Here is a 17,274-nt window from a genome sequence, read left to right as displayed (position 1 = left end):
ATCCGTATTTATACCAGCCGATTTTAATCCTGTCAATTTCTATTACAAAGGTTAGGGCGTTTCTTATCTCCATTCCAGGGAGTAAAGATTATGTAGCTTAACTACCCGCCTGGCACTTAATTAAGGGGTTGTATCCCCTCCCTAACCTCAGGGAAAAATTCCTACCTGGGGAAACAACCTTTCTCGGAGAGGTGACTTTGGTTAAAACACATAGCGCCAAGAAGGGGAGCAAACATATTAAGAACAGTATGCCATATACGCCAGGTCCCTTGAAACAGCAAGGATGGACCGGCTCCCGGCAACAGAGCCGCAGGGCAATCAGGGGATTGGGGAGCTCCCCCCTATCAGGCACAGAGCAGGGCTGATCAGGGGGTTGGGGCGCCTTCCCCTGTCACGAACAGAGCAGGGCGGATAGAGAGGTTGTGGCCCCGCCCCCTGTCACACACAGAGCTGCAGGGCCATCAGGGGATTGGGGAGCTCCTCCCTATCAGGCACAGAGCAGGGCTGATCAGGGGGTTTGGGCGCTGCCCCCTGTCACACTGATCCCGGTGCCCGGAGCCTCGCTGCTCCGCTGATCCCGGTGCTGGGAGGCATATTACCCTTTTACTATATAGGATAGAGGCCTGGTGCATGGGTGGGGGCCGGCTGGTTTGCCTTGAAGGGTGTCCTGGATCAGGCTGGGGGTCCCCACTGGGGTGCCTGGCCAGTCTGGGTGAGGGGCTGAGGGCTGTTTTCCGGAAGCGGGTGACTGAAGCTCCCAACCACTCCTTTTTTTCTTTTTTCTTTTTTTTTATTCTGGGCCAGCTTTAGCTCTGAGGCCTCGCTGCTGAAAACATCGATACAATGTTGCGGTCTGGCTGGCTGAAGCCCCGCTGAATGAAAGCCGGTTTCTGGGGTTTTGTTTAGCTTCTTCTTCTTATTTTCTTTAATATATTTTATTGAGTTTTTACAGAGAGGAAGGGAGAGAGATAGAGAGTTAGAAACATCGATGAGAGAGAAACATCGATCAGCTACCTCCTGCACATCTCCCACTGGGGATGTGCCGCAACCCAGGTACATGCCCTCGACCGGAATCGAACCCGGGACCTTTCAGTCCACAGGCCGACGCTCTATCCACTGAGCCAAACCGGTTTTGGCTTAGCTTCTTATTTGCAACATAGTACATAGTTGCTTAGAGTTGCAGCTGAGAGGCTGGCAGCGGCAGGCGGGGAACGTTGGAGTTTGCCATCACTGGAGCAAGCAAGCCTCCCTGTTCACTTCAGTGCATGGCTGCCAGCCGCCATCTTGGCTGACAGTTAATTTCCATAAGGATATGCTGATTAGCCAATGGGAAGGGTAGCGGTTGTACGCTAATTACCATGTTTCTCTTTTATTAGTGTAGATACACACACACATACACACACTGAGTGGCCAGATTATTATGAACACCTGACGTTTGTAGGCAAATTAGCTATAATTTCGCGCTGAAGTTGCTAGAGGGCCAGACCATTATAAATAGGGAAGCAGGTTGTTTACCACGACAGTAGAAGTGATTTTTTTTCTGAATATATGAGTAAACAACGCGATTTAACAGCCTTTGAACGTGAGATATATTTGAACATGAGTGGCCAGATTATTATGACTACCTGACGTTTGTAGGAAAATTAGCCATACACGGCATCATATGGGATATGGAAGCTGAAGGCCTGTTTGAACACGTTTGCTGTCTGCAGTTACCAAGTTAAAATGTCTCCAATTTGCATAGGAACACAAGGATTGGACAGTCGAGCATTGGAAAAAAGTCATGTGGTCTGATGAATCACGTTTCCAGTTGCATCATACAGATGGCAGAGTGAGAATTTGGCGGAAACAGCATGAAAGCATGCACCCCACATGCATGAGTACAACCCTTCAAGCTGGTGGGGGCAGTGTTATGGTTTGGGGCATGTTTTCCTGGCATGATTTGGGCCCTTTAATTCATGTGGAACAATGTCTGAATAGCACAACATACCTAAGTATCATTGCTGTTCAAGTTCATCCTATCATGTTGATGGCGTATCCCAATGGAGATGGCTTCTTCCAACAAGACAATGCGCCATGCCATGGTGCTCGTATTGTGAAGGAGTAGTTTCAAGAACATGAGGGAGACTTTATCTTGCTTAGGTGGCCCCCACAATCACCAGATCTCAATCCAATTGAGCATTTGTTGGATGAAGTTAAAAGAGCCATCAGGCAGTTGGTTCCACAGCCATCAAATCTCACAGAACTGGACAGTGCTATTCATCAGGCATGGTGTCAGATTCCTCACATCACCTTTCAACATCTCGTGGAGTCAATGCCAAGAATAGCTGCAGTATTGAAGGCAAAAGGTGGCCCAATGAAATACTGATGGGGTGGTCATAATAACTGATGGGGTGGTCATAATAATCTGGCCACTCATGTTCAAATATATCTCATATTCAAAGGCTGTTAAATCGCATTGTTTACCCATATCTTCAGAAAAAAATCACTTCTACTGTTGTGGTAAACAACCTGCTTCCATATTTATAGTGGTCTGAACCTCTAGCAACTTCAAACATCAGGTGGTCATAATAATATGGCCACTCAGTATTTCCACAATCCAATAACTTCTTATTCTCCCATCCAAGTACTAACCAGGCCCGACCCTGCTTAGCTTCTGAGATCAGACGAGATCGGGCGCGTTCAGGGTGGTATGGCCGTAGACAACTTCTTATTCTCTTAGCCTGATCCTAACCATGATCACTTGAGTACCTAGATTATTGTGGTAGAGACTAACTGGGCTTTCTGTTTCAATCTTTCTCATTGTCATTCAATCTCTTTTCCACAGAAAACTCAGAGTGATTCCATTAAATCTGAGTCAGATATTGCCACTCCTCTTCCAAAAACTATGTAATAGTTCTTCAACTCATTTACAAGAAATCTCCTCTGTTCCACCTCCAGTTCTCTGACCTCATCTCCCATTGCTCCATCTACCAGCTTTGCTGACTCTCATGCCAAATCTTAAATACTCTTGGTGTGTCTTTGCTTTTGAGCTTTTGCACTAGTTGAAATGCTCCTTCAACTCCATGTTTTTGCTCAAATGGCATTTTCTAAGTGAGGGATTCTTTGAGTACTCTGTTTATATTTGTAACTGCATACAATCCTTCTTATTCCTTCCACTGTATTATTATTCATCATAATGCTAGTAATTATCATCTTCTAAATAATTGAATTTACTTGTTTCTCTTATTTATTTCCCCCCTGTAAGGTAGAGTTTTTCTGCCAAGGGTCATTTGGATATTTATAACATTATTTGCGGGCCATACAAAATTATTATCTTAAAAATTAGCCTGCTATATTTGGTCAAACATTTAATTAATTCATCCCTAATGCCCTGGCAGGGTCAGACCAAATTATTTAAAGGGCCTCATATGGCCTGTGGGCCAGATGTTCCCCACCCCTGCTCTAAGGTATAGATTCTATAGCAGTAGGAGGTTTTTGTTTTGTCATTAGATATTTTTGTTTTATTTTTTGATCCCCACCAGAGGATATTTTTTCCCCATAGCTTTTCAGAGAGAGTGGAAAAGAGAGGGAGAGGAAGGGAAGGAGAAGAGAGCGGGGGACACATTGACTGGCTGCCTCCTGCACAGCAAACCTCAACCCAGGTAGGAGCCCTTGACCTTGTCAGGGAATCGAACCCTTGACCCTTCAGTGTGTGTACCAATGCTCTAACCATGGAACACACCAGCCAGGGCAGATATTTTTAAGTATTCATTAAACTTTGTGAAATTATAAGAAATCATAAAAACAAAAAAAGAAATCATTTCACACATCAACCTCCCTTTCCCTCTGGCGATCACCATGCTGTTGTCTGTGTCTTTTTATTTTTTAAATCCCTTCACCTTTTTCACCCAGTCCCTCAACACTGCTCCCTTCTGACAGCTGTCAGCCTGTTCTCATTAGTTCTTAGGGAATGTTGGTACAGAAGATATTGGAAGAAGGGAATGAGTGTGAAGGACCTAGGAAGGTTCCATTCACCAATATTAATAAAATAGCCATCATTCCTTCTTTTCCACTCTTGGTTTAAAAATGTCTCCCTGCCATTTTGCAAATATATTTTTGTTTTCTAGTTTCTTTATAACAACTTATGACTTGTCTGGATTTTCCATTAATATTTTACATAGTAAGGGACAAAGTGTTTTAAATCCTATGATTCTGCTGTGCCTAAGCTAAGTTATACATGAGAACTGTGCCCAGGAGTTAAAAATCTGGCAGTCAAAACTTGAATTCTGTACAGGATTTCTACTGTTCCTTGGAATCACTCAATATGAATTTGTTTTTGAATATATTTTTATTGATTTCAGAGAGGAAAGGAGAAGGAGAGAGAGAGAGAAACATCAATAATGAGAGGGAATCATTGATCGACTGCCTCCTGCATGCCTCCCACTGGGGATTGAGCCCACAACCTGGGCATGTGCCCTGACCAGGAATCAAACTGTGACCTTCTGGTTTATAGGTCACTGTTCAACCACAGAGCCATGCCAGTTGGGCAATCAATACGAATTCTTGATAGTTGAGCAGCTCTACCCCCTCTTTTGTAATTCCTGGGAATTTTAAAGTTGAAAGTCAGATAAAAAAACAAAACTGAAGATGTGACTTTATTTAGAAAAGTTGTGATTTAATTTTACATATTTCAGATATGTGCTATTTTTTGTGACCAAGGTAAAGCTATAAATATATTAAGAAAAAAATCTACATATAAATGTGTGCACAATTAAATAATCTGTTAGCTTTAAAACATAAAATGTTTTATTGTCTTCTATCTTTATGTGGCAGATTATTGTTACTCTGTGAGAGGTTCACAACTTGGTAACTAAAGCACTTGAACATGAAATTGGGAGAAGAGTTAATGGCAAAGAGCCAAGAATGGGAATATTTTGAGAAGTTGTTATTGTGTAAATACTATATTAGATGCTCCACTTACCTTAATTTATTTAATACTTACTGCAATTCTTTGAGGTAGTTGTTATTTCTCCTAATTTACTAAGGAATTTAAGTTTCAAATTGGGTAACTGGCCTAAGGCTGTGCAGAAATTGTGGCTGAGCTGGGGTTAAAAGATGCCTTGGCTTGTAGAACTCTGAAGCCAGAATCCTGTAAATCCTCTGGGGCAGAAATGGGAGACCAGGAGCTTGTTTTCTGGCCCAGTCTTTGACTCACCCGCTTTCCTAGCCATTATCTCTACCTGGTTTATTGAGAATCATGGTGCCATCTCTTGGGCTTGTTCCTATCATCTCTGTGGTTATTTCTTTATTGAGTTTAGCCAAAGATTTCCCCCTTGATAGTTAAGTTGAAATGTCTTTTTTAAAGCTATTTTTTTCATGCAATCTTTTAAGTATAAATAGGATTCCACATGCTAGTCCTGATAAAACTCTGGCTAAACAAAAAATTGAAGTAAGATTTAACCAAAATACAGAGGAAAACTAGACTGAATTGGTTCTGAGCATTTACTCAGAAGAAGTGAGACAAGCTCTAGCATAAAAATCTATATCATTTTAAATATCTTTCCCTTCTTCAATATTATCATGGGAATTTGCATCATGATAAGGAGATGGGATAGGAACTGAGCACTGTACTGCTAATGAGACAATAGCATTGAATTTGGGGAGCAATGGCAGAGGGGCAGGAGAGAGGAGTACAACTTAGGGTTGGTATTCCTATTTTTCCTTATTCTCTCACATAACAAGTTCTGTTCCCAAATTTTTGGATTTGCAACAACCTGAGGTGAGAGAAAGAGCTAACCCCTGGCCACTCCCAGCGTTCATAGAGGTCCTGCATGTGAGGCTTTATTCACCTCTCAGTAAGTCCATCTCTGGTCCTGGCAATTCAAAAATAATCATCAAATGGTATGGGTTTTTGTCTCATATGTTTTTTTTAAAATTAATTTTCTGGACTTCTTATTACCTTTTCCCAAGAAATGGAGATATTTTATTAGAAGTGGCCTTTTGAGACACAAGATCTTTCTAATTAAAACAAAAAATGTTTTTTGGCCATAGCATTGGATGGACTATTGTCATCATAGTGGCTATTTGGCGTGAACACAATCTCCTTTTGGAAATATTTAAATAGCATGCAAAATAAACAATGAAAATCTGTTTTAAATAAATAATGCTGTCATTAAGGGATTTAACTGAAGTTTATGTAACATTACCCAGAATCAATTACTTCAATTGAAAAAAAATCTTGGCCATGATTAAATTTTGTTGAAGGATTTAAGACCTCTTCCTCAATGCTTGGTTGAAGTAAACCAGTAATTTTATTGACAACACCACTGAATGTAAGGTTTTTCCACACTCTGCTCCAAACCAAATGAGCCTCTTCTGACAAAAAAGCTGCTGGTTTTCTTATTTTGCAGTGCCCTGTACATTTCTGCTCAGACATGTGGGCAAAGACATTGAAGGAAACCACTGAAATTAGGCTTTTTAGGGTAGTATTAAAAAGTGGCAGCAGAGTAGTACCTCATTGCAATGTGCTGAGTTTTTCTTTCTTCACGAAAGAACATTTTCTGCCATTGTTCTGCATCTGTTCTCTCATTTTGAAACTGTTAATGTAAAAAAAAACAACAAACACATTCAAACCTGTAAAGAATTTTTGTGAGTTTATTTGAGCCAAACTGTCGACAATTGCCAGGAAGCAGAATCTCTAGGGAATGGCGTTTTTGTCCCCCCCTCCCATGTTTTATACATTACAATCAAAAGGGGAAATGTAAGTGGGTTACATTCATTCCATTGGTGATGGATTACAGAGGCAGGAGAGAGCAAAGCAGGGGCAACCTCAGGGATTGGATAAAAAGTAAAATGATAGACACATACTTCATTTACTTAGATGGGTGCAAAATAATTAACAGTCAAGAATTAACTCAATAATAATGAGGAAATTTGTGGTCTCTGTAGAGTGGTGCCTGTGCTTTGAGGGGTTTGGAAAAAAGGAAAATTGCTTTGATAATCCAATGATATGTTATTGTAGATGCAAAAAGACAATAGGCTCAGTTAAGGTAAAGATTGAACTTTGTCAGGTGTAGGGTGTGACTACCCACCATAAACTGCTTTTTAATTAAAATGTTTTAATTTTAGACAACCTTTGTGGTTACTTTAGGTCTCTGAGTTTGCAAAACTGCCACATAGGCCTTCCCGGAGTTAGTCAAGTTAGCATGTGGCCTCTTTTCAATAAACTTGCATTTTGTTTATTAAAAACAATAAACAAAAAGCAAACAAACAGAGCATCACAATCTGATGGCCAGCAGGATGGCAGTGAGGGAGAGAGTGAGAGTGAGTAAAAGAGTGAGAGGGGAGTGTGTGGAGGTGTGTGGTGTGTGTGTGTGGGTGAGTGAGGGACAATTAGATCTTTCAGGAGTCTTGGAGACTGGTGGATAGGGCTCTCCTGGAAGGGGAGCCTCTGCTACTGTGGTGGGCACTCCCATACCAGTGCAGCTTGGGCGTGGAGACCATGCCATCTTGAAGGGGGAGCAATGGAGGCCAGGAGCACAGCCACACCAACAACCACACTGTCCTCAGACACCACACTGCACTGGCGCAGAGAGCCGTTTGCTTGCCACCCCTGCAGTGAGTGGCGCCCTCCCTCACTGCCAGCTCCCAGTAGTGACCGCAGGTAGAGAGACCTCCCATGTTGTACCTCCCTGACCTTGAAACTGGTCCCTGCACTTCAGGACTCCATGCACTGGGACTTGGAGAATCAAGGATGCCATGTGCTGGGATGAGGCATGCCCAGTTGCCAAGCCAGCACCCTGTGCACCAACAACCCACATGCCAGAACCCAGCTCACCAGGACCACACCTGGAACCCATGTGACCGGGCCTAGCATACCAGGTCCCTGCGCACCTGGAATCAGCCCTTCAGGGACCTCTGCACACCCAGCACCTGTGCAGCTGGACCCATACTGGAGTCACATATCAGAAGAAGTGTGCACATGCCCCCACCAACCCTGAGGACCTGCAGCAGACAATTGAGGAACCAGATCTGAGGGGGAAAGGAATACAACTCAGAGCAGAGACAAAGGCATGAGACTCAAGGAAGACCCAACCTCTGGGGTAAGGAGTCCTGAACCATTGGACTGCTAGGGGCTTCAACTTCTTGGATCTCAAACAGGTTGTCCAGGGCCAGGATCCTTCCTATGCAACTCACGGTACATAGAAATAAATACAAAGAGACAGAAAAAATGGGGAAACAAAGAAACAATTTCCAAAGGAAAGAAAAAGAGAAATAGCCAGAAAATAAAATAAATGAAATGGAGGCAAGCAATTTGTCAGAGAAACAATTCAGAGTAATGGTTATACAGATGCTCAAAAGGCTGGATGAGAAATTCATCAACATGTGCAAGAATCAAAAGGAAATGAAGAATGGCATAGCTGCAATGAAGAACACAATGGAAGGTTTCAACAGTAGACTAGAAGAGGCTGAGGACCGAATAAGTGAGTTAGAAGACAAAGTAGAAAATACATCCAAGCAGAGCAGCAACTGGGGAAAAAAAGTAAAAAGCAAGAGGAGAGTCTAAGGGAGCTATGGGACAATATGAAATGAAACAACATCTGCAAAATAGGGGTGCCAGAAGGAGAGGAAGCTGAGCAAGGAATAGAAAACCTGTTTGAAGAAATAATGAGAGAAAATTTCCCTGACACGGGGAAGAAAAAACTCACACAAGTTCAAGAAGCACACAGAGTCCCAAGCAAGATTAACCCAAAGAGACCAACACCAAGACACATTGTAACTCAATTGGAAAACATCAAAGTAAGAATCTAAAAGGCTGCCAGAGAGGAGAAACCAAGATGGCAGCATAGGTAAACACTGGAAATTGCTGCCTCGCACAACAACTTCAAAAATACAACTAAAAAACAAAACGGACATCATCCAGAACAACAGGAAGGCTGGCTGAGTGGAAATTCTACAACTAGAAGGAAAGAGAAAAGCATACTGAGACTTAGAGGAGGTGCGGAAGTAAAGTGCAGAGGTATGGAGGCGCACGTGGAAAGGGCTGGCAACTGAAGACACGGTTGTCTTTTTCAATCAGGAGGGAGTCTCAAGCTCCCGACTGCTCTGAACTCCAGTTCCAGGCAAGTCTCTGGGGACCCAGACTCATACGGGGAGAAACTGGACTGTCCGGCATTGGTCGGAACTCAAGGGCGGCTTTCTCTCAGAGGTGCTTGCAGCGATTACCGGGACACTGAGACTCCGGGCCTCTTAGGGTAGGACTGAGGAGCAGCCATAGCTGCTTGCTCCACCCTGTTGATCCCCTGAGATCCCGCCCCACCCAAGCTGTGCGCAGAGGCTTTTGCATATGAAAGGCCTGGCCCTTTGCAATCTGAAAATTACCTAACAAACTGCAACTGGATCAGAGAGACTCAGAATTTCCAAAAGAAAGCCCAAGGCCCCACAGCAGCTTGCATTGCTTCACAGCTGAGCCTCATCTGGGCACCTCCAAACCCCAAACAAAGAAGAGGAATCTGCAGATCTCTCCATAGCTCCTGCTGGGTAGCCTCAGGCAGAGGCTAAATTAGCACCTCCTTAGAGATCCAAGAGCCAGTGTACCCAGTGGTCAGAATGGGACCATCCAGATTACAACTCCTCAGATTCATAAGGGACACACTCAGGAGGCAGACTCAGTGAGCACCAAAGCCCCACTGAAGCAAGTCCTGCCCTAGAAGGGTGTCTCCAGCACAGAAGTTCTCCCACTGCAGACACAGCTGATTCTCACAGTCAATTGGCCTGGAGGTCAATTCCTCCCAGTGATACCTACAACAATCAAGGCTTAACTACAACAAGACTGTGCACAAAGCCCACAAAGGGGTGCACCAAGAGTGTCCACCTCAGGTTATTGGGGAGGCTGAGCCACTGGGCCCTATAGGACACCTAGCACACAAAGCCACTCTATCAACACAGGGAAGAATAAAAAAATGTGGAGACAAAGAAACAGGTCACATATGACAGAAATGGAGGAAAGCAAACTACTGGATATAGAGTTCAAAACCACACTTATAAGGTTTTTCAAGAATTTTCTAGAAACCGCCAATAAATTTAGTGAGACCCTCCATAAATCTAGTGAGACCTCGAGGATATCAAAAAGGACCAACTAGAAATTAAGCATACACTGACTGAAATAAAGAATATTATACAGAGTTCCACAGCAGACTAGAGGATCGCAAGAATCAAGTCAAAGATTTGAAATACGAAGAAGCAAAAAACACCCAACCAGAAAAACAAAATGAAAAAAGAATCCAAAAATATGAAGATAGTGTAAGGATCCTCTGGGACAACTTCAAGCGTACCAACATCTGAATTATGGGGATGCCAGAAGAAGCGAGAGAGCAAGATATTGAAAACCTATTTGAAGAAATAATGACAGAAAACTTCCCTTACCTGGTGAAAGAAATAGACTTACAAGTCCAGGAAGCGCAGAGAACCCCAAACAAAAGAAATCCAAAGAGGACCACACCAAGACACATCATAATTAAAATGCCAAGAGCAAAAGACAAAGAGAGAATCTTAAAAGCAGCAAGAGAAAAACAGTCAGTTACCTACAAGGGAGTACCCATATGATTGTCAGCTGATTTCTCAACAGAAACTATGCAGGCCAGAAGGGAGTGGCAAGAAATATTCAAAGTGATGCATAGCAAGGACCTACAGCCAAGATTGCTTTACCCAGCAAAGCTATCATTCAGAATTGATGGTCAGATAAAGAGCTTCACAGACATGAAAAAGCTAAAGGAGTTCATCACTACCAAACCAGTATTATATGAAATGCTGAAAGGTATCCTTTAAGAAGAGGAAGAAGAAGAAAAAGGTAAAGATACCAATTATGAACAACAAATGCACATCTATCAACAAGTGAATCTAAAAATCAAGTGAGTAAATAATCTGATGAACAGAATAAACTGGTGAATATAATGGAATCAGGGGATAGAAAGGGAGTGGACTGACTATTCTCGGGGGGGGGGGGAAGGGGTGTGGGGGGTGTGGGAAGAGACTGGACAAAAATCGTACACCTATGGATGAGGACAGTGTGGGGTGGGGTGGGAACCGGGTGGAGGGGAGCTATTGGGGGAAAAAAGAGGAACAACTGTAATAATCTGAACAATAAAGCTTTAATTTTTTTAAAAAAAGCCTGCCAGAGAGACAGAATGTTACCTAGAAGGAATCTCCCATTAGACCAGGGGTCCTCAAACTACGGCCACATGCAAATACAAATATTGTATTTGTTCCTGTTTTGTTTTTTTACTTCAAAATAAGATATGTGCAGTGTGCATAGGAATTTGTTCATAGTTTTTTTTTTTAAACTATAGTCTGGCCCTCCAACGGTCTGAGGGACAGTGAACTGGCCCCCTGTTTAAAAAGTTTGAGGACCCCTGCATTAGACTATCAACCTATTTTTCAACAGAAACACATCAGGCCAAAAGGGAATGGAATGAAGTATACAAAGTGATGTAAAGCAAGGGATTGAATCCAAGAATACTCTATCCAGCAAGGTTATCATTCAAAATTGAAGGTGAAACCAGAAAATTCACAGTAAAAAAAAGGCTAAGGGAGTTTATTTCCACCAAGCCAGTAATGCAAGACATGCTAAAGGAACTGCTGTAAAAATATGAAATAGAATGGAAAGAAGGAGCACAGTCATAAAGAAGAAAAATGGCAAAAAACAATACCTATCAATAATAACCTTAAACCTAAATGGATTAAGTGCTCCAATAAAAAGACAGGGTAGCTGAATGGATAAGAAAACATGACCCATATATATGATGTCTACAAGAGACAACCTCAGAAAAAAAGACTCACACAGACTGAAAGTGAAGGGATGGAAAAATATTTTCAGGCAAAAAAAAAAAAAAAAAAAAAAGATGGGGTTGCGATACTTATATCTGACAAAATAGACCTCAAAGTGAAGGCCATAAAAAGAGATAAGGGACCGACGTGGCCCTGGAGGGAGCCGAGCCAGAGCAGGAGTCACAGAGACGCGGAAACATGGAGGCCTGAGCCTCTGCCACTCTCTTTTCCCTGAGCTGGAAGCAGATCTCCCTGTCGGCTGAGACAGGTTGTCTTGTGGAAATGAAGATTTAAGGACAAGTTGTCTACCAGATTAGAAGATGGGATCAAACAGCAGCAGAATTGGTGATCTTCCTAAAAATGAGTACTTAAAAAAGTTATCAGGCACAGAATCTGTCTCTGAGAATGACCCGTTCTGGAATCAGCTTCTCTCATTTTCTTTCCCTGCACCATCCAGCAGTACTGATTTGAAGCTCTTGGAGGAGGCAACTATTTCAGTCTGCAGGTCTTTAGTTGAAAACAATCCTCGAACAGGAAACCTTGGTGCATTGATTAAGGTCTTCCTTTCTAGAACCAAAGAACTAAAACTTTCAGCAGAATGTCGGAATCACATCTTCATTTGGCAGACAGACAATGCTTTGTTTATTATTTGTTATTTGCTGAAAGTGTTCATCTGTGAGATGTCAGAAGAGGAATTACAACTTCATTTTACTTATGAAGAAAAATCTGGCAGTTACAGTTCTGACTCAGAAGATCTTTTGGAAGAATTAGTCTGCTGTTTGATGCAGTTAACCACTGATATTCCACTCATAGACCTTACATATGAAATATCAGTGGAAGCTATATCAACAATGGTTGTTTTCCTTTCCTGTCAACTATATCACAAGGAAGTTTTGCGACAGAGCATTAGTCATTGATGCGAGGTCGATGTCTTCCATACACCAGCAAACTTGTGAAAACTTTATTATATAACTTCATCAGACAAGAAAAGCCACCTCCTCCAGGCGTCCATGTTTTCCCTCAGCAGGCGGATGGGGGAGGACTGCTGTATGGACTTGCATCAGGCGTAGCAACTGGACTCTGGACTGTCTTCACCCTGGGTGGCGTGGGAAGCAAAGCGGCCAACATGCCGGCACTTTCTTCCCCTCTGGCCAACCAGAGTCTCCTGCTCCTGCTGGTGCTGGCTAACCTGACAGATGCTGCAGATGCCCCAAACCCCTACAGACAGGCCATCATATCCTTCAAGAACACACAAGATAACAGTCCTTTCCCCTCGTCAATTCCACATGCTTTCCAGATTAATTTTAACAGTTTGTACACGACTCTGTGAGCAGCAGACATCTGATCAGGCAACTCTCCTATTGTATACATTGCTCCATCAGAATAGTAATATTAGAACATACATGTTGGCTCGCATAGATATGGAAAATCTTGTTTTACCAATTCTTGAGATTCTGAATCATGTTGAAGAAAGAAACTCACACCACCTGTATATGGCACTTATAATATTGTTGATCCTTACAGAAGATGATGGCTTCAATAGGTCCATTCACGAAGTGATATTAAAAAATATTACTTGGTGCCGAAACCGGTTTGGCTCAGTGGATAGAGCGTTGGCCTGCGGACTGAAGGGTCCCAGGTTCGATTCCGGTCAAGGGCATGTACCTGGGTTGCGGGCACATCCCCAGTAGGAGATGTGCAGGAGGCAGCTGATCGATGTTTCTCTCTCATCGATGTTTCTAACTCTCTATCTCTCTCCCTTCCTCTCTGTAAAAAATCAATAAAATATATTTTAAAAAAATATTACTTGGTATTCAGTATGGGTTTTAACAGAAATTTCACTGGGGAGTCTCCTAATACTGGTCGTAATAAGAACCATTCAGTACAACATGACAAGGACAAGAGACAAGTACCTTCACACAAATTGTTTGGCAGCTTTAGCAAATATGTCAGCCCAGTTCCGTTCTCTCCATCAGTATGCTGCCCAGAGGATCATCAGTTGGTTTTCCTTGCTGTCTAAAAAACACAACAAAGTTCTGGAACAAGCTACACAGTCCTTGAGAGGTTTGCTAAGTTCCAATGATGTTCCTCTACTAGATTATGCACAAGACCTAAATGTCATCGAGGAAGTGATTCGAATGATGTTAGAGGTCATCAATTCCTGCCTGGCAATTTCTCTTCACCACAACCCAAACCTGGTGTATGCACTGCTTTACAAATGAGATCTCTTTGAGCAATTTTGAACTCATCCTTCATTTCAGGACATAATGCAAAATATTGATCTGTTGATCACCTTCTTCAGCTCCAGGTTGCTACAGGCTGGAGCTGAGCTCTCGGTGGAATGGGTCCTGGAAATCATGAAGCAAGGAATTGTTGCTCTGCCCAAAGACAGGCTGAAGAAGTTTCAGGAATTGAAATTCAAGTATGTGGAAGAGGAGCAGCCCGAGGAGTTCTTCATCCCCTATGTCTGGTCCCTGCTGTACTGGAGCCCGCAGGACATCCAGCTGTTCAGGATGGACTCCGACTGAGGGCAGCCCTGCCCACCCTGCCACCAAGCACCTTCTCGCTTTTTCTTTCTGGCGAACAGACCAGGGAGATGGCCTGGTGTGTCTTCTGTTAGGATCAGGAAACAGGCGTGTTTCCCTTGCACACTCGGATGTGGAGCATCGGTGCCAGTTGTTAGTAGATCACTCGACTTCGATTATAGTACAAAAGGTGGGGGGGGGGGCACAACAATAATAAATATCCAACCTGCTGTCAATGAAAAAAAAAAGAGATAAGGAAGGCCACTTCATAATACTAAAGGGAGCAATTAAATAAGAAGATATAACTCTGGTAAACATATATGCACCAAATACAGGAGCACACAAATACATAAAAAAACTTCTGGAAGGTATCAAGGAAGAGATCAACAGCAATACAATCATAGCAGTGGACTTTAATACCTCATTGACACCACTGGATAAATCCTCTAGACAAAAAATCAGCAAAGAAACAGCAATCCTAAACAACCCACTAGATCTGATAGAATTAATTTAAAAAAATATATATTTTATTGGTTTTTTACAGAGAGGAAGGGAGAGGGATAGAGAGCTAGAAACATCGATGAGAGAGAAAAATCAATCAGCTGCCTCCTGCACAATCCCTACTGGAGATGTGCCCAGAACCAAGGTATATGCCCTTGAGTGGAATCGAACCCGGGACCCTTCAGTCTGCAGGCCAATGCTCTAAACACTGAGCCAAACCAGTCAGGGCCAATAGAATTAATTGACATCTTCAGAACATTTCACCCCAAAGCTACAGAATACACATTCTTCTCAAGTTCACATGGAACATTTTCAAAGACAGACCACATGGCAGGACACAGACTAAGTCTCTACAAATTCAAGAAGGTAGAAATCATCTTTTCAGATCACAATGGCATAAAATTAGAAATCCACTACAATAAAAACAATCAAACACATGGAGGCTAAATAGCATGCTATTAAACAATGAACAGGTTATCAAATAGATCAAAGAAGAAATAAAAAACATTCTGGAAACAAATAAAAATAAAAACACAACAATTCAAAATGTGTGGGACACAATGAAAGCACCCCTGAGAGGGAAGTTCACACTAGCACTACAGGCCTACCTCAAAAAAACAAGAAAAACTGGCAATAAGTTATCTAACCCTACAACTTAAAGAACTAGAAAGAGAGCAACAAGAAAAGCCCAGGGTAAGTAGAATGAAGGGTATAATAATGATAAGAACAGAAATAAATGACATAGAGACAAAACAAAACAAAACAAAACAAACAAAATAAAACACCAAAAAAAAAAAAACCCACCCCCAAAATCCCCACAAAAAAACAATACAAAAGATCAATAGAATCAAGAGCTGGCTCTTTAAAAGGATAAACAAGATTGATGAATCTCTAATCAGGCTCACCAAGAAACAAAGAGAGAGGACCCAAATAAACAAAATCAGAAATGAAAGAGGTGAAGTCACAAATGACACCACAGAAATACAAAGGGTGTTAAACAGACACCAAAACAGACTTCTTTTAGTCTTTATTGTAACTTTGTACTATCTTTAAAAAACTAGAACCTTGGAAGAATTTTTCAAAGAATTAATGCATCATTGTATATGAATCTAAATGAGGAACATTCATAGCAGCACAATTCACCATAGCTAAGATCTGGAAACAGCCTAAGTGCCCATCAGTAGATGAATGGATTAGAAAACTGTGGTACATCTATATGATGGAATACTATGCTGCTGTAAAAAAGAAGGAACTCTTACCATTTGCAACAGCATGGATGGAACTGGAGAGCATTATGCTAAGTGAAATAAGCCAGTCAATGAAGGAAAAATACCACATGATCTCACTCATTCATGGATAATAAAGACCATTACAAACTTTTGAATAATAATAGATACAGAGGCAGAGCTGCCTCAAACTGATTGTCAAACTGCAGTGGGAAGGCCAGGGAGGGTTGGGGGACAGGAGGGAGGGGAGTAAGAGATCAACCGAAGGATTTGTATGCATCCATATAAGCATAACTAATGGACATAAGACACTGGGGGGTAAGGGAGGGCAGGGGTTTGTCAAGGGCGGGGGGAAAAAAAGGACACTTATGTAATACCCTTTGTAATACTTTTAGTGAAAAATTAAAAAAAATAAATAAATAAATGAGGAACATTATTAACATTGAAGTGCTAAATGAGAGAAAATTTTTAAATGGGCTGAAAATGTCCATTTCTAGAACATATTCACATATGTGCAATATTATATATGTATCATGTTTACATGCATACATATACATATACATAGGATTGTACTGAAGCATCTATATATATAAAAAACTGGCGACTGGAACCCCAGAACGAACAGAACAACCGGTTGCTATGAAGCCCACTTCAGTCAGCCAACCTGCCCAATCAGGGGCGGGGCTGGCTGGCCAACCTCCCATGGCTCCTCCCTCCAGCTGGCCTGGCCCCAATCGGCCCCCACCCTTACATGAATTTGTGCACTGGGCTTCTAGTTTTTAATAATAAAGAATTAGACACTACCTAAATGCCCTTAGTTAAGAAATTGGTTTATTAAATAATGGTGATAAGATTAACTTGAAATGCAGGAAGACAGGGCAGGGGTCCAGTGTAAAACATAGGCGGGTGGAACATAGGCAGGGGCAGACATGGCAGTTTGAGCAAGCCTAATCACAGGAACCAACCACGCAGAAATAATAAAATGTTTCTGGACTCAAAGTGGGAGGCATGAGAAAACAAGGGAGGGCCTGCAGCAACAAGGTGTATAAACACATAGAAACAGAGAAAGTTCAGCATAGAAACAGAAATTTCAGCATAGGAACAGAGAAAGAATACATAGAAGCAGGGAAAGTTTAGGTCTGTTGCTGGGTAAGAACACTTGGGGAAATCAAATAGGTGACAACATGGATAGATATAGAGCAGGCTTGTAGCAA

At 42.1% G+C, this 17,274-nt stretch overlaps 1 protein-coding gene across 1 annotated transcript; it reads left to right on the top strand.

Annotated features, from left to right (window-relative positions):
- The first annotated feature begins 12,056 nt into the window (after positions 1–12,056).
- Positions 12,057–14,383, top strand: LOC102433838 (dymeclin-like). Its single transcript, XM_014452970.2, is given in 4 exon segments — positions 12,057–12,720; positions 12,723–13,128; positions 13,130–13,387; positions 13,619–14,383. Coding segments are annotated over 4 exon segments (1,974 nt in total). The 5' UTR covers positions 12,057–12,128; the 3' UTR covers positions 14,337–14,383.
- The last annotated feature ends 2,891 nt before the right edge of the window (positions 14,384–17,274 follow it).

This window comes from Myotis lucifugus, unplaced genomic scaffold (genome assembly GCF_000147115.1).
Source record: "Myotis lucifugus unplaced genomic scaffold, Myoluc2.0 scaffold_19, whole genome shotgun sequence".
Classification (NCBI taxonomy): Eukaryota; Metazoa; Chordata; class Mammalia; order Chiroptera; family Vespertilionidae; genus Myotis; species Myotis lucifugus.
This window is presented reverse-complemented; position numbering and strand designations above follow the sequence as displayed.